This window comes from Phascolarctos cinereus, unplaced genomic scaffold (assembly GCF_003287225.1).
Source record: "Phascolarctos cinereus isolate Bilbo 61053 unplaced genomic scaffold, phaCin_HiC Scaffold_3;HRSCAF=262, whole genome shotgun sequence".
Lineage (NCBI taxonomy): Eukaryota > Metazoa > Chordata > Mammalia > Diprotodontia > Phascolarctidae > Phascolarctos > Phascolarctos cinereus.
Window position 1 is genome coordinate 186,810,538 of NW_027555736.1, and position 18,372 is coordinate 186,828,909.

An 18,372-nucleotide genomic window follows, 5' to 3' on the forward strand; every position below is an offset into this window, starting at 1 on the left:
CTCTGTATATTTTTACTATAATTTTATTTTTTTTAACATTTTATTATTTTAAACAGTCTTCTTAAATTTTGAGTTCTAAATTCTCTCCTTCCCTTCCACCCCCTCCCATGTCCACTGAGAAGACAGGCAATATGATATCAATTATACATGTGAAATCATGCAAAGCACTAATATAATTCTAAATTCAATAACAACAGTGGGAAATCCACATTTCTGGTTATTGAATTCCCACTGACTCAAGACATTTAATTAAATATTTAGTGTTTTGTCTTTATGGGAATGAAAGAGACTTGGAGAGGTCATCTAGTTCACCCCGCTCTGCTTTTGGGCAGGGCAATACTCAAGCTTTCCCAAATTTATGAGCATCTCTTCCTATTTTGAAAGACATCTAGAAAGGAGAAGTAGCATTTCAGGACTTCTGTCAGCTCTAAGTCTGTTCCCCATTAGCTTTCACGCTCCTCCAGGGCAAGGACTGTCTTTTGTCTTTCTTTGCATACCCAGCTCTTAGCACGATGCCTGAACTATGGTGGGCACTTAATAAATGCTTGTTAACTGACTACTTCCTCTTTCCAAAGTAGATACAAACTACTGGTCTAGAGGACATGTCTTTCTTGCTCTGCCGATTGTCAAAGCAGGGCAGAAGGTGAGCAGGGGAGAAGAATAGGATGAGAGAAAGGCAAGAGCAGAGAATGAGAAGGGGCAGGAAAAGATTATGAATAAAAAAGGAGGGAGTAAGGATAGTGGGTACGGGGAAGAGGGAGTGGCATGTCAGGGTTAAAAAAAAAAAGAACTATTATTAGTTCCTTCCTTTTCCCCCAAGATATGCTGGCAGCCTCTTCTTCATCCATAATAATAATATAAAGAGCTTAAGGACATGGACTGGACCTATGAGAACTCTCAGGCAAAGAAACTCCTTTTACCAAATGCTGATCAAAACATTTGTCATTCATTCATTCAATAACTATGAAATCCCACTGTTTTATGATGAATGCTGGGGAAACATCAGGGACACAATGAAACCAGTTCATTTTAGGACCCATATTACCATGGTGTAAGTACTTTGATTCTTGAGTGAAATAGGTGCTGCTTGGGTGAGATGGGAGTTACCCAAAATCTATAGACTTAGGGCGGTAGATAGGTGGTGCAGTAGATAGAGCACCAGCCCTGAAGTCAGGAGGTTCAAATCTGGCCTCAGACCAAACACTTGACACTAGCTGTGTGACTCTGGGCAAGTCACTTAATCCCAATTGCCTAAAAAACAAAATCTATAGACTTAGAGCAGGAGTACTTAACTTGGGGTCCAGGGCAGTCTGTGGATAGATTTAAGATTTGGATGGGGAAAATATATTTGTCATATTTACTAATCTCAAAATGAAATTTAGCATTTCCCTCAATTTTTAGAAACATTATTCTGAGAAGGGGTCCAGAGGCATCACCAGACTGCCAAAGAATAACACAGAAAAGGATAAGAACTCTTGTCTTTGAAAGTTGCCTATAGCATCAAGAGATTAAGCAATTTGCCCAGAGTCACACAGCTCATATGTGTCAGCAGCAGGACTGTGTCTGGTTAAGGACACTTCTCTGTCCACTGTGTCACACTGATTCTCACAGTAATAACACAGATATATTAAATCCTCAGATAATCCCAAACTCTTTTTAGCCAATAATTCCATACATCTCCCCCCAAGAACACTGACCAGAGTTGCTAGTAAGTATCAAAATTCCTTTTTTTGTTGTTCTGAAATTGTTTTTTATGTTAAACAAAAATGTTTTTAAAGAGGCATGTATTGGGGGGAGGAATAGGTATAATGCTAAAAAGAAGCCAGGTAATGGATAAATCACCCCATTGATCATTAAGATCGCACAAAACTTTAGGGATGAATTAATACAACCTCGTAGCCAGTGCAAGGATCCATTCTACAGCATCCTTCTAAGAATGGACAGCATCTGTAAGTGACGAAGGGCTCATCCCTTAGCAAGGCAGCGCATTTCCATGTTTGGGTGGTCTTGATTAGAAAGGTCTTTCTTACAGTAAATCTGCCTCCTGCTAACTTCCACCCACTGGAAGTTCTGTGGCTACCCAACCTAAATCTAATCTCTCTTCCATGTAACAGTCAGTTCTTTAAGTGTCTAAGACCACTATCATCCTCCTCCTTAGGTTCTCTCTCAGCCATGTTAAACATCCCCAGTTGCTTGAAGCATTCACAATACAAACTTTCAACTTTCCAGCAACCCTCTTCTTACCACACTTCAGTTCAACACGGTTGTTCTTAAAATATGGCTGCCATAATGGAGTGTGATATTCCAGATGTGGTCTGACCAATATAGAATACAACAACAATATTAGTTTCTGGCATATGGAGGCTCTGCTTCTAATGATTCTCTTATTAACGTAGCCTAATACTGCATCAGAGTAGTTAGTGTTGTTGGGAGGGAGGGTTTGGTAGCCGGTTCTGTCTGTGGGCTCATGTTAAACTTGGAATCAACTAAAAGCTTTTTTTTTTCCCACATGAACATCTGTTAACGTTAATCCTGGTTACCCAAATCCAACATATATTGCTCTGCTGACGAAATCTAACTCTAGTATTCTACACACAGTTGGCTACCAATTCAGAAGTAAAGAATCTTCCTTAGGACAAACATACAACGAGACACACAATGAAGCCTTTCTTACCGGTTCAGAAATGCATTTCCAAAGCGACTAAGTTTTCGGAATGGCTTCTTGGGGTCCACAACTAATGCATTTCCAGGGGTGCTGCCTTCAGTTTCTCCATACATTACAGCAATAAAAGAATCTGTTGTGGGTTCTGGACCAATCTCATACCTGGAAAATCCTGTTCTAGTAAGTACCTAATAGGGAAAAGGAAGAGATAGGAAAAAAAAAAAAAGAGAGAAGATGAACTTGTGGCACAAAGCAAGAGGCCAAAAAGCTTCCTGGAATTAAGGATTCTGGTGCCTGAAGCAAATTCATTTTGTAGGACGGGGCACACAGAGGATAGTCTGCCATGGTTAGATGAACCAGGCATCTTCCTGGGGACAACGAGAACGGGAAGAGTGAGAGGGACAAATGGACCCTTGTGGCAGAGTCACCAGAAAACTAAGGAAGTACACCCTGCATGGTGATGCTCTGGGGGGATAATCAGAACCTGTCCATCCCATCCTGCTTACAATTCTGACCATTTTTCTGTTGTTTGCTGTTGTTCAGTCATCTCAGTCATGTCCAACTCTTCGTGACCCCACTTGTCATTTTCTTGGCAAAGATACTAGAGTGGTTTGCCATTTCCTTGTCTAGCTCATTTTACAGATGAGGAAACTGAGGCAAACTAAGTTACATGACTTGCCCAGGGTATGACCATTTTACAAAGAGGAAATGCCAGAAACAACCTTCCAAGAAAGGAAAATGTTTGATATTTCACCATCTTGCTACTGAAGAACCATCAGAGTTTAAAATCTCTCTATTTGGCTTGTATCCAACATCTGGGTAGGAATGGTCAGACTTTTGATAGAATTGCTTCTGATAGCATGTTCTTTTATAGCGGGGTATGCCACATTAGCAGGCACTTCTGTTGGCACATCAGGCTATAAACAGAAAGTGAAATTCATTCTGGGAAATGTACTGCTTCCTTATCACTGACAATAAATTACACCAGGGCTTCCTAATACTTTTCTACTTACTGGCCCACTTACATATTTCTTAATCGGTTGGGGTATCCCAGGAGGCAGTGGTAGCAGTAAAGGATATTTCCATCAAAAATTAAGTAGGAAGGGACAGGGAAAGGTTCAGATTAGATATCACAGATCACTATATCCAATAATAATAATAATTAATAACAGCAACAGTAACAGTAGCTCATATTTACATATTGCTTTACAGTTCTCAGACTCATACAATGGACAGAAATTCAGCCTTGGGGGCAGGCAGGTGGCTCAGTGGATAGAACACTGGCCCTAAAGTCAGGAGGACCTGAGTTCAAATCTTGCCTCAGACCAAACACTTGACGCTTACTAGCTGTGTGACCCTGGGCAAGTTGCTTAACCCCAATTGCCTAAAAAAAAAATAATGATAATAATAATAATAGAAAGTCAGCCTCAGAGTCAGAAACTTGCCTCTGACATACACTGGCTGTGTGACCCTGAGCAAGTTACTTAATCTCTCAGTGCGCTAGTCATTTAACTCTCTCAGACTAGAAATCATGTAGAAATTGCTGACTGGCACTGGTAGAGTTTCCTCATCTTCAGGTTCCCTGTGCCAATGTAATCACAGTCCCAGTCTCCATCTATTTACAGCTGACCGTGCACTTTTCTCATAACCATCCTGGAAGGTGGGTAGTCCAAGGATAACTATCTCCGTTTTGCAGCTCAGGACACTAAGGCTCAGAATGTAGGTGATTTGCTCAGGGTCATTCAAATTTTAAGTAATGCAGCTGGGACCTCAATCCTCATTCCTCTCATTGGACCACAAGTGCAATGAATGGTCTTTCCATCATACTACAGTGGCCAAAAAAAGCCTCATTGTAGTTTCCTACTGAGAAGGGTAAAGGGACATACAGTAATAGAATAAGAAACATAGGAATGGTTTCAGCCACATGACTGTTGCGCCCTGGTCACTGACTGCCTAGCAGGTTAAGACCTGCCCATTCTTGTGGACTGTCAGATACAGCTGATGTGTTGGTTTATTTTGCTGAACCAATTTTTTTCCTTTCTTAAAAAATGTTTCTTATAAGGGAAGTTTTGCTAGGGAGGGGAGAGGAAGCAAGAAGGGGCATATTTGGAAATTAATAGGATATAAAAATGAAAAATATTAAAAGAAAAGATGTACCTATTCTAATGACCTTCATTAAGTTGATTTTTCCCCAAAGTACAGTGTGTCCCAAAAGTCTTAGTGCTTTAGCAGCTTAAAGCTGCACTGAGACTTTTGGGACACATCTTGTATATATGGATATGTACATTTACACACACACACACACACACACACACACACACACACACAGGCCAGCCTCAGGGTAAGGAGGGAAAGAAAAACCTTGAAGACTGATTTTGTTCTCTCTTCCTTTCTGACATACTTTCTTCCCCACAAATAACAGCAGCTATGGGGGGGAGAAGAAAAAACCTCTTGGAATGTATTGCCTGTGGGATAAAACAGTGGAATGAAATTTAAAACCTCAAAGAAGAACTACACATCATTCCTTGCTGCCTTCACAAAGCCCCAATTACAGTTCAATCTCAATGCTATGAAACCCTCATTGTGTCTGGGTACATCTGGAAAAGAATGGGACTGTGGCTCAGAGGACAGTGGGCCAGGATCACCAGGTTATTTAGAAGGGGTGTTGAGAATTCATGCAGCACAGGCAGCTTGGTGGGCCATGGTGCACAGAGCACTGGGCCAGGAGCCAAGAACATTCCTCTTCCCGAGTTCAAATCCGACCTCAGACACTTACTAGCTGTGTGACCCTGGGCAAGTCATTAACCCCACTGCCTCAGTTTCCCCATCTGTAAAGTGAGCTGGAAAAGGAAACGGCAAACCACTCCAGTATCTCTGCCAAGAAAACCCCCAATGGGGTCATGAAGAGTAGGCTCAACCCCAACAAGCTCTAGGTGGCCTTACACTGGGCTGGCACCCAGAACACTGCTGACTTTATTTAAAGATTTCTGAGGAAGGAAATTATGCAACTTCACTTAGTCACACATTCTACTGTCAGACAATCATCTGAGGTAGAAATGCTTTTGTATCTAACGTAAGACCAGATGGACTTGACCCACCACCGTGGAGGAAGTCTGACAGACACCATCAGTGTGCCCTGTTTGTTGGAAAGGGTGGAGAGAGGATTCTTCTTCAAGCTGAGCAAAGTGACTTCTGAAGTCCATTCCAGCGCTGAGATTCTATGAATTCCTAGCTGGGATAGCCAGGCATAAATAGAATCTTCTTAAGCCAGGCTCCTGTATGCTGGGGACTCTACTGCATGGTCTTCTAACTAACCTAAATCAAAGTCCAATAAACCTCATTACTTTGGAATAAATGGGGTGTGGGTGTGTGCGGGGTGGGGATCAGACTAGAACAGTGGAAAATATGAATTATAGTTTTAAAATGAGATATTATGACTTTTGAGGACACAAAGTAACAAGAAGAGCTAAGATTTTTGTAAAGCCTCCCAGAACTGCTTTAATGAATAGATGCACTGTTTGTAAGTAATGCACAGACAGTATGTATGGAAATGAGTGCCACCAAAGTGAAAATGGCACGAAATGTACAAAAATCTTCAGTGGCTCCCAACTGCCTCTATAATAAAATACAACCTCCTCAGGGGCCTCTACCTCAAGGTCTCTATCATCTGGCTCGAACCTAACCTTTCCATCCTGATTTCAATTTAATTAAATTCAACACAGCATTTATAAAGCAACTGCTATATGTCATGCACTGGTGCTACGCCCTTTGGGTTACAAAGACAAAAAAACCCAAACATTCCCTGTTTTCATGCACTCTGCCCACCAGCCAAACTAGAATATTAGCTCTTCCCTCGACCTCCGCCTGTCCCTTTCTGCTTCCATGTATTTGTGCAGGCTATCCCCCACGCCCTGTTCATTAGCGCAGGTACCATCTCCTCCAAGAAGTATCTCTACTCCCCAGGTGAAAGTGATCTCTCCCGCATCAAAATTTCCTAGAGTCCACTCTCTGGATTTCTCCTTAGCTCTTATTACAGTCTACCACATACCACACTTATCTCTGAACGTGCCACACACACCCTATTAGACTGTAAGTTCTTCAAGATTGGCAGTTACATCATTTTTCATGAGTGCATAGCACAGTCCCTTCCACATTTGTTGTTTTGTTGAGTTGTTTTGCAGTTGTATCTGACTCTTCGTGATACCATTTGGGGTTTTCTTGCAGAGTGGTTTGTCACTGCTTTTTCCTGCTCATTTTACAGATGAAGAACTGAAAAAAAAAACAGGGTTAGGTGACTTGCCCAGGGTCACACAGCCAGTAAGTGTCTGAGATTATATTTGAACTCAGGAAGATGGGTCTTCTTGACTCCAGGCCTAGCACTCTATCCACTTTACCACCTAGCTGCCCCTCTCTCCCACAGAGTGGGCATTTAATTAATTTATGCTGAATTGAAAAGAAATAAAAATGTTGTCCCAGCAAAATGACTTTGTAAAAGTCAATTAAACCTATCTCCCAATGATGCTGTAATGGGGAAGAGCTAAGGAGACACCAATCCCACTTCCTCATTAAAAAGGTCTACCAATCAGGATTGTCTTACCCTCACATTTATAAATTGTTTTACTCCTGTCTCATACAAGCAGCTTAAAGTTAGAATTGGGGGCAGCCTCACTCCATCTGATTGATGCCTTGGGGTACCAATAAACTCCTTTTGTCTTAAGAAAAAGTCAATCAAGCTTTTCTTAAATGACTATAAAATGAGGGAATTAAATGCTATGATCTCTAAGGTGCCTTTTAAATTTAAAATAATTTGATGATTATCTATTTCACTTATGTTATTAATTTGCTTACTGAAATTCTATTTTTTAATAGATGGTAAAGAGGTAAACTTTATCACAACCCTTGTCGAAATGATAATTTCCAGGATCATTACAGTTTAGGGTATGTAGTTTACTTCAATAATCAATGGGTGGGTTGGTCATTAAAAGCACTTGAAGAGGGTAAGGAAGAGGGTCCTGAGATGTTGATGTGACAAAGTAATCCTAAGAAGGAAAAGTTATCACATACAGTCTCTGTGTAAGTCAGTTTTACTTTGAAGCTTTTTTTTTAATGACAAGATGAGGATTCCTTGGGGCAGGAAGGGTAATGGGACATGTTTGGGGTGTGAAAAACAAAAAACAGAGGGCACAAAATAAAGTCTTTTTTTTAAAGTCATTACAGTGCTGAAGTCTGGAATTTTGATCTATATCTTGACATTCAAACAGGTTTGAGCTGTACTAACTCTAAACTTTACAAGCAAGTTTCACTAGAATATAATTATTTTGCTTGAGAAGAACATAAATGCTAGATAGAACCCTGGACCAGGCTGTTATTTTGGGGCGGGGGGGGCTGTAGTAGGATTTTGTGTTTTTTTAAAATACATTTTGAAATTACTATCATGGGAAACTTTGGCTAATACTGAGAACACTAGTAGAATTGGCTTAATTAAGGATAGAGCGGAAAAATAAAACACGAACAATCAAGAATTCCTACATCCCCATGGGGGAAGGGCAGAGGAAGGGAGATATCTGCCAATCTAACAACTTGGTTTTTCATATAGTACTTGCTCATGAAGCCCGAGAACAGTCACAAAGAAATTTAATTTGAGGAACCAGAAAGTGTCTTGGCCTTGAAAAAGCCTTCCTGTTTGTGCGTGTAACTGCCTTCAAATAGCACTGGACCATGGTCACAGGAGATGCACAGATGGCCCCAACTCTAATGTTTGCATGCCATGATTAGGGCTCCCTTATTTTGTGAGGAGAGTCCCACTTTAGCACAGAATGCCATCCTTCCTCTTTGAACCTTCAGGTAGACACCAAATGTTCTAACCTGAGAATCTATTTAATATTTTCATGCAACTCTTCATATAGTTTCAGTGACCAATTCTGCTGCTGATGACTCCAGCCCTGATCCTTGTCTGAGTTTCATTCTTGTATTTCCAGTGGCTCAATGGTAATTTCCACCTTGAGGTCTCATCAACTCAAATTGAACATGTCAAAATCAAACTTACAATCTTTCTTCCCTGACTTCCCTATTTCTGTTAATTCAGTTCAACAAAAAGTATATCATGTGCCTACTATATGCTAGGCACAGAGGGATACAGAGAAGAAACAATGCCCCTGCCCTCTAGGGACTTACTCTTTCTCTAAGTCACAAAAGCTTGAAAGCACAAGGTTTTTGTGGACTCCTCCCTATTATCTGCTCTCTCTATCTAGTCATTAGGTTCTATTTCATCCTTCATAATCGCTTGATTCATCTTCTCCTTTCTATCGCTATGTGGTACCATTTTGGTTCAGGTCTTGATTATCTCATGCCTGGACAACTATAATGACCTCTTAGCTGATCTTCTGTTTGGTCTCTCCCCACTCTAATCTATCCTGAATGTTACTACCAGATTCATTTTCCTAAAGAACAGACTACATCATTCCCCTCCTACCAAAAAACCAACCAGCCAACCCTTTCATGGGCCCGAAAATTCTTCAGCCTGGTGTTTATGGCTCTTCCCAAGCTGGCCCATGTCGATCCTTGTGACCTAAGCTCCCTGCCTTCTGCTCTCATCAAATTTGTTTCCTACTCTCTCCCTACCCATCTAAGCACAGCACATTTTCTTTCTTTTTTTTTTTAAGGTAATTGGGGTTAAGTGACTTGCCTAGGGTCACACAGCTAGTAAGTGTCAAGTGTTTCGTCTGAGACCAGATTGGAATTCAGGTCCTCCTGACTTCAGGGCCAGTACTCTATCCACTGCGCCACCTAGCTGCCCCCCCCCCACATCACATTTTCCATCCTTGCTATTCTCTGTATGAAAATGTTCTCTGTCAATGTCCTGGCTACTGAAATTCTACCCATAAAGCCTGATTCAAATGCTACTTTCTCCATATAGCCTTTCATGATTGTTTCAGTTAAAAACGATCTCTCCCCTCTCAGAGGTTAAGTCACTTGACCAAGGTTACACAGGTAAAAGAAAATAGTAGAATCAGTTCAGTAACCCATGGTTCTCTGTCTTCAAATCCAATATTCTTTCTACTTTTCCATGTTGACTCCCCATGTGCTGGGAGCCATCTTGCATCACCCCCACATACCTGATCACAGGGGTAATGATGGGCATGAAGCTAGTGGTGCTATAAAGCTGTGGTGGCTACTCAAGCCATCAATGACCCAGCACAAGAGGCTTTCTTGATTGCCATTCAGGAAGAATTCATGGGACACTGTTATGTTTCAAGGTCATCTCCAATCCTTTTTTGGCCTCATCATTATAGTTTAAGTCTTCCCCCTTCCCCTTTTAACTACTCACCTTTATTTTTCCTCCCATTAGCTAACTTTTGAAGATACCTCCTACCCTTCATTTTTCAACTTTACATAGTGACAAATACTTTCATCAAAATATTAATAAAAACTAACACATAGCACTTTAAAGTTCCAAGCTGTTTCCTTTACATTAAATCCTATGAGGTATCTGATGCAAGCCTACGTCCTCACAGATAAGAAAACTCTGGCTCAGAGGGGTAGACTTGACCATGATCACATATCTAGGAAGTGTCCCAGATGGGAATTCAAACTCAGGTCTCCTGATTCCAAGGGCAGACCTCTATCCACTAGATGCAGGGTACTTCTTTCATTTATTTTCTGTTCTTTTTTCAGCCTTTCCTGAGTTGATAGCACTTGTAAAAGAGATGTCTTAGTAAACGTCACTTTCAGAGTAGCAGAACCAGGACTACTGTTAACAACTCCACAAGGTTTTAGTTGCTGATGTTTTTGTCTTAAATCTGCTTTGCCTCTCAAAAAAACAAGCACATAATCGCAACTCAAGAAAACCAAAGGACTTTTAAGACAAGGAAGAACTAAAACCTGCCAACCACTCAGCTATAGAGAAAACACAGATGACTTTTTGTTTGTCTCCCAGGCTCTTCCAAAGCTGCAAACTCTAAGTCTGAGGGGTCTCTATGACTTTGCCTGCCACAAGGGTTCAAAGAAACATGATGTTACAGGAAGGCTAAGGAATTTCATCTCATATTCTGCAGATGCATCAATTTACTCATATATATGCATGTTGAGTTGAAGCTTCTGCTCCTTGGTCCTGATTTCTAGCTGAGAGAACCTAGGTTCTCAGAGGCAGCTTTCAATTCTAGCAATGACCTGAAGTCTAGCTATCAACATAAAAGTTACAAATCTGAGTCCTAAGTTAGGACTAGGGAATAGGTTCCTGGTTCAGTGCCTCAGTCTTGTAGAACTCTGACACCAGCCTAGCCTGAGTGGCCCCAATCTAGTGACACTAGACTCAACGAATAATTCTGAAGTAAAGAGACATACGGATGGTTTCTTTCTTGTTTTAGAACTAGTTCTTTCACTTTAGAAAGGCTGTAAAAATGTTTTGCTCTATGGTAAAAAACAGCAACAACAACAAAACAAACCTGCTATTTGTTCAATGAGTTTTGTTTCTCATTTTCTCTCAAACATGGGCAGAGGGAAAGAAAAGAATCTCAGTTCAATGTACCTCATCCACTTCGAAAATTGCAATCTCCTTTAAGCCACTGAAAAAGTAAAGAGTTCTATCAGTTGTCAGCACTTAAATAGTTTCCATGTTGCCCTAAGGAGTTTGCTACATAAATTCTTCCCTTTTTAGTTTTCCCTTCAGCTAAGTCAGGTAAGATATTACCATGAAGAATGCTGGCTTGAATAAATTCAGAGGTCAATTACATGTTTAAAATTATCCAGAAAAGGAAAATACACTGGTCAAGTGGCCAGGCACCAGCAATCTGAAAACATGTGTCTCTGTGCATTTTAGGGTCCTCACCTCTCTGGCAGGAGGTGAGGGGCATGTTTCATTTTCATTCTTTTGGCCATGTGGGTTATCATTGCATTGATCAGAGTTCTAAAGTTTTTTCAGAGTTGCTTTTCTTTATATCATTATCACTGCATATGCTGTTCTCCCAGTCCTGCTCACTTTGTTCTTTATCAGTTCATTAAGGTCTTCCCATTTCCCCCCCTGTACATTCCATCATTTCTCATGGTGTGACAATATTCCATTATATTCATATGCCATTCCCCAATAGGACAGCGTCTTAGTTTCTAGTTTTTGGCTACCATGGAAAGAGATACATGTATCTATTCTACATTATACCTATAGGTCCTTTTGCTCTTTCTTTGATTTCTTTAGGGTATAGGCCTAGAAATGGAATAGCGTGGCCAAAAAGTATGCAGTTTGGTAACTTTCTGGGCATAGTTCCAAATTGCTTTCTAGAATGGATCCATTCACAGTTCCATCAAGAGTGCACCAGAGTCCCCACTTTTCCACAGCCCCTTCAACATTTGTCATTTTCCTCTTCTGTTTTCTTTGCCAGTCTGATAGTAAACCTTCCTCTTCTCATCTGTGAAACTGGGATAGAGTCTTGATCTGTGATTTCTTTGCTGTAGGGAATACCCAAGTGAGGAAACTCCTTATACCAATGCAAGTATGTACTTTCTCTGTAACTTAAGGCTTAGAGAGTTGCTTAGAGCACTAAGATGTACAGTCTAACCCCTTCATTTTACAGATAAGGAAATCAAGGCACAGAGAGGTTAAGTGATTTGCTAAGGTCACGCAAGTGAGTGACGCAGTGAGAATTAAAGCTCATGTCTCCTGACTCCAAATCCAGTGATCACACTTTTGACCCTACTGAACTCTCATTTATTATGCTTTTCTAAGCACTTTAAAAATATTATCTCATTTGATTCTTACAATAACCTTGGGAGGTAGGTGCTATTATCAGCACCTGATTTTACAGTGAAGGAAACTGAGGCAGACAGAGGTTAAATGACTTGACCAGACTCACCTTCCTGAATTCAAATCCGGCCTCAGACATCTACTAGCTGTGTGGCTGTGGACAAGTCACTTAACCCTGTCTGCCTCAGTTTCCTCATCTGTAAAATGAGCTGGAGAAGGAAATGCCAAACCCCTCCAGTATCTTTGCCAAGAAAACCCTAAATGAGGTCATGAAGAGTCAGACAGGACTGAACAACAACTTCTTTAATAAACTCTGTTAATGAAAACTGTTTCCCTCCAAATGACAAAGATAAAAGCAGGAAGGATACCTCCAAAATGATGACACATCAACATTTAAACCAACTGCATTTCCACTGAAACTCATTCATCACTTTTTAGTGCGTTTCTTCTTCATTTCTTATTTCTTACTTGGACTGCAGCTGACTAAGAATGCAACATGTCATCTTCAAGTTTTTAAAGCTTCAGGTCAGTGTTTAATAAGTGATTAATAAGAGCACACACAAGTCACAATGACAAAAACAAACCGGTATAACAACACCAGCTCCTCTGAACAAGTAACATCTGGAGTTCTATAATTATATAATATGCACTTACACTGTGCCTTTTATCTATAGATGTCATGGAATTCCCATCACCCACCTAGGTGCTTGTCACTTCTCATATGGTTTTATTACTTGTAAATTTGAAAGATGTCTGACGTAACTGAATCTTCAAATGTAAAATTTATTTGCTACCTTTCAGGCTTAGATTTCTGGTAGAGAACATAATAAATAAATTTAAAAACAGATTTAGAAGTACCCCTTCTAGCCCCCTCCAAAAAAAAATCACGTACATTGCTCATTCGTGTCCTCCTACAAAGCCTAATGGGACAAATTGGTTGTCCAGAAATACTCTTTCCAGAGGACTTCTGAGTTGAAAGGGGTCATTAGGGGCCATCTAATTTAACCCACAGCTGAACAAAAATCACCTCTCTAGCACCCCCATCCAGGGGTGATCCAACCTTTGCTTGAAGACCTGTGACAAGGAGGCCCTTGTTACTTCTGCAAGTAGTCTGTTCCACTTTGGCAGTGTCAACGGTTAGAGAATTTTTCCTTATGTGGAACAAAAATCTGTTCCTCGAGCCTCTACACATTGCTTCTGATTCTGCCCTCTTGTGCCAATGAGAACACAGCTAAGCCTTCTACCCACATGGCAGTTTTTTAAATAGTTAAAGGTAACCACCATGTCTCCTCAGTTCAGCTCCCTTCTTTCCATTCCCCTACCCCCACACAGTCTTGCTTTCCCCAGGCTAAACATCCCTAGGTCCTTCAATTGAGCCCTGTAATTAATAATAATTATTTATTTATATTTATATAGCATTTACCCTCAACCAACCAACCCTAGGAGGCAGTGCCCTTATTATCCCCATTTTAAAGACAAGGAAACTGAGGCTGAGAGAAGTTAAGTGACTCGTCCAGAATCACACAGCTAGTTAAGTGCCTGAGGTAGGGTTCAAACTCAGGTCTTCCTGTATTCAGGCTCTAGCCTAGCTGCCTGCATGTATGGCATGAAGATCCCCAGGACCTTCACCACCCTGGTTGATCTCCTCTGGACCCCCTTCAGTTTATCAATGTGTTTCTTAGAACACACAATTTGAATTCTAATTTCATTAACAGATCTTGTTTATGCTACAGGCATAAATACACTAATATAGTCTTAAGATTTACAAAGCACTTTCCTTACAAAAACCCTGTGAGGTAGGTAGTGTGGGTATTCTTATCCCCATTTTACAGATGGAGAAGAAGCAGGGAGTAGTGGAGAGACAACTGGCCTTCAAGTCAGGAAAACTTGGTCTTAAGTCTGGCCTCTGACCCTGGCTTTGTGACCTTAGACAAGTCACTTTACCTCAGTGCTCTAGGCAAATCTCTAAGCCTACAAAAGTGCTGACCTGCATTGATGGTGAGTGTTCCTCACCAAGGACACCCTACACTACCTGGTCTAGCCCAAATCAAAAATACTGTGTATATGTATGCACATGAGGGGGCGGCTAGGACCTTGGAGTCAGGAGGACCCGAGTTCAAATTTGACCTCAGACACCTGACACTTACTAGCTGTGTGGCCCTGAGTAAATCACTTAAATCTGATTGCGTCACCAAAGGGGGAAAAAAACACATGAATATCCACTCACACACAAATATACATCCTTTCATTCAACACACAAATGTCCTATAATGACAACTACATTTTCCTACATGTATAGGAACTATTCAGGCTACTTGGGCAGAAAAAAAGAGGTTACTGTCTAATAGAGATGACATACTGCTAAATAGGACTTACTCTCAAATCCCTGTAGACTTTGTATCATTTATGAAGTGGTTTCTAAACCTTTTTTTTGTCCTAGGAAAACTGGGACCAACGTAAAAATATTCAATAACTATGTTTCAAGACAAACGCTGAAGAGCAAAAGAAAACAAATCTTTTCAAGATGTGAAGAAGCTAGTTATGTTGAAGTATTCATTTCATAGTAAAATAACTACCTCAAAATCAAAAAGGAAAATTATTTCACATGAAAACTTGAAAACATCTGTAGTTTCCTTAGAAGCGGTTGTTGACTTGAATCATAGGGTCCATGTAACTGCTTGCTTTTAGTAACAGTGTAAGCATTAGAAATGTTTTCAGTTGTCAGGGATGAAGAAGAAACTTCCCAGCCAAGGAAATGGAAACTGGAATGAAATATTGCCTTTTACCACAACAGAGAGCAAAGCTGGCATGGTTATTCTCACTACCTTGTCTTAAACTCCAGATCATCCCCGAAATAAATGAGTAGAAACAAGGACTGGATAGAGCCTTGGACTTGAGGTTAGGAAGACATGCGTTTGAATCCTACCTGTTTCTTAACTAGCTGTGTGGCCCTAGATAAATCATTTACCTCTCTAGGTCTCAGTTTCTACATCCATAAAGTGGAAATAATAACACCAGTAGTACAAATCTTGAAAGGTAGCATGGCTTAGTGGATAGGGTTGGACATGTGGTCAGGATGACCTGGGTTCAGAGCCCCGCTCTGCCTCTGACCCATCCTAGCTGTGTGATCACAAACAAGTCACACCTTATGAAGATGCTCAGATGAGATAATCTACATACAACTCTTTTAAATCTTAATGCTCTATATGAAATATCAGTTATAATTATTATTATTAATTGTAGTTCCTGAGAGCAGGTGAGCTTAAGGGAGCTAAATTGTTGTTACTATGGAATGTGGTGATAGAAATATTCTGAGTTATCAAAGACATACAAAGGTTAATCGGAAGACCCAAGTTCAGATCTTGCCTCCACTACTATTTGGGTGAGAAACTTATCCTCTCTAGAACTTAAGTATCCTCTGTAAAATGAGGGGGTTAGATTATATGACTCCAGGCCTAAATTCTAAGATCCAGAATCCTATGTCCAGTAGAGATAAGACCTCCTAGTCTACTCCCCTTCCTCTCACCTTCATACTAACATACCAAATATCCCTAAAACCCTTATGCTGCCTATGCCAATCTCCCAAGTGTCCCTTGTTCTTCTCCCACTAAATCATGGAGCTATTTCTGTTCTGTTTCATCCCTTCTATTCAGCTCTGTCGGGGCAAGCTTTCTGCCAAGTCGGGCTACAGAACCCTGGGAATAGTGATAGAAACAACATGGGAACAGAAGGCAGCAGTTACCAGGACATTTTTTTGCTGGCCTGGTGATGAGTAAGCAGGTGATGACCATCTTCCTTAGGGCTGTTGGGATGACTCCCAGTTACACCTTAAGATGAAAGCAGTAAAGGGCACTAAACTTAGAATAGGTTCTGTGTAGGGAGCCCGAATTTACAAAGAGCATGTAAGGGAGGGGAGGGCAGCGGAGAGGAAAAGAGGAAGTCCTGGGTAGTGTAGGCAGGCAGTAGAGGGAGAGAGTTCAGATAGGGCAGGAGATCTAAGGTCCATGGACTTGTGTGTGCGAATAGATTTAGATACAGATAGATTGTATTCCAACATAATTGGTTTTCCTTTGTAATCTTGTGCATTTAGTTACGCATTATTCTCAGAGTTTGTTTATGGGCTAATCTGCCATAACAAAAAAGGTTAAGAAACTCCTGAAAGAAGAGAAAAGAAAAGGATTAGAGGGAGAGGATTGGAATAAGGAGAAAAGGCATTAGAGGATCCCCAGGGAGGTGAGACTAAGGCAGGACACGAGAAATGGTAAGTGTTACTAATTCCAGAAATTAATTAGCCGGACTGCACAGGCAAGGCTGGAAGCTCGGGGGAGGGGAGGGGGCTTTGGGGACGAGCGACTGTCAAGCCAACGAGGACGACGGTCGTGCGGAGGTCAGTTACCGGATGAAGGTGGTCTTGCCCGTGCTGTACTGGCCCACGAGCAGCACCATGGGCTTGTTGTCGAAGTCGGCGTCCTCCAGCGCGGGCGAGTGGAACTCATGGAAGCGGTACGCCTCCTCCAGCGGCAGCACCTTGCGCAGGTAGAGCGAGCGCAGGCCGCCCGTCACCGTCTGCACCGCGTCCGCCCCGCCGGGCCGCTCCCGCCCGCCCGCCTGTCGCCCCATCCAGCTGAACATCCTGCTGCCGCGCGCCCGACTCGGTCCCGGCCCCGCCCTACCTTCGCTCTAGACCCCGACCCCTCCGCGAAGCGCTGCGTGGCCCCGACAGCTGGATGGAGCGAATGAGCCACGGGGCGCCCGCGCGCCGCCACCGCCCCAAGCCCGGTCCCCGCCCCCCCGAGGCCCCGTCCAATCGCCCTGAGCTGCGTCATGATTCGCCTTCTCCGTTCAGAAGGTTCCCCCTGGGCTCCTTCCCGGTTGGGTGTTTTCCAGGCCACCAGCCTATGGAGAGGAGCTTCCTCATGAGTTATTAATGAGGGAGCCGGGCATCCCGCTTTCCCAGTGGCTCTGGGACTGGGCTTTGCTAAGTCACCCACTCTTTGACTCTCCCCCCTGGCCTCATAGCATTTGCTTCCGTGTGTGACTAAGTCACAGAATCTGTAGGCTCACTTTTACATAGCCTGTTACAAACCACTGTAGGTATATTTGATTCTCACGATCTCAGGGAGAGTACAAGTCACATCACTTCATCCCAAAGTGGCCCATTTACGTTCCTCATATATAAGAACGACAACACACACATACACACATGTATATAAACTGTATGTGTATATGTATATGTACTGTGTGTACATCACACACACAACTAGTTCTCGGTTTGCCTTTTATTTTTCCTTATATCCGCAGTGCTTAGAACAGTGCTTGGCACAAAAGAGGTGCTAATTGACTGACTTTCTGTGACTTATATTTAACTAAATTCTCTCATTATCTTCTAATTCCTTCTTGCTTGGACCGCTGTGGTGGTAGAAAATTGGTCATTGTCTTCATCATGACCTTTTTCATTGACATAGAATTGAATTTTTTCTAGTAAAAAACAAAAAACCTATCAAATATACATGCAAACACATAGAGTTTTGTAATTTGTAAAGTGCTTTACATATAACATCCCATTTGATCTCTGACTTCTAGTAAAAAGAAAAACAAAAACCACCAACCTATCATATTCATATATAATATATATATACATTCATATATTATATATATGCATGCATGTATGTATATATTAGGGTTTGCAAAGCACTTTACATTTGATCTCACTGATACATTATCTCAAGAATACCAGATGTTTCCTCTCCATTTCAGTGTCTTTGACATTTCCCAAGCCTGAAATGCGCTCTCCTCATCTCTACCCCTTAGAATACCTATTATCTTTCAAAGCTCAGCTCAAACCATCTCCTTCTTAAGAGGCCTTTCCTCTTGTCCCCATCTGTTAGTACCTCTCCTTTATTTAGTTAGTTATTTAGTTAGTACCTCTCCTTTATTTAGTTCTATGCATACATGTAATTTTCCTCACAGAAGG

General features: G+C 41.5%; 1 protein-coding gene across 1 annotated transcript in view; it reads right to left on the minus strand.

Moving 5' to 3' along the window:
- The window catches only part of EHD4 (EH domain containing 4), a 96,459-nt gene extending 79,394 nt beyond the window's left edge, over nucleotides 1–17,065 (minus strand). The window contains 3 exon segments of the mRNA XM_021009281.2: nucleotides 2,675–2,816; nucleotides 2,819–2,850; nucleotides 16,795–17,065. Of these exon segments, the coding sequence (XP_020864940.1) occupies nucleotides 2,675–2,816; nucleotides 2,819–2,850; nucleotides 16,795–17,030 (410 nt within the window). The 5' untranslated portion in view covers nucleotides 17,031–17,065.
- Between the last annotated feature and the right edge of the window lie 1,307 nt (nucleotides 17,066–18,372).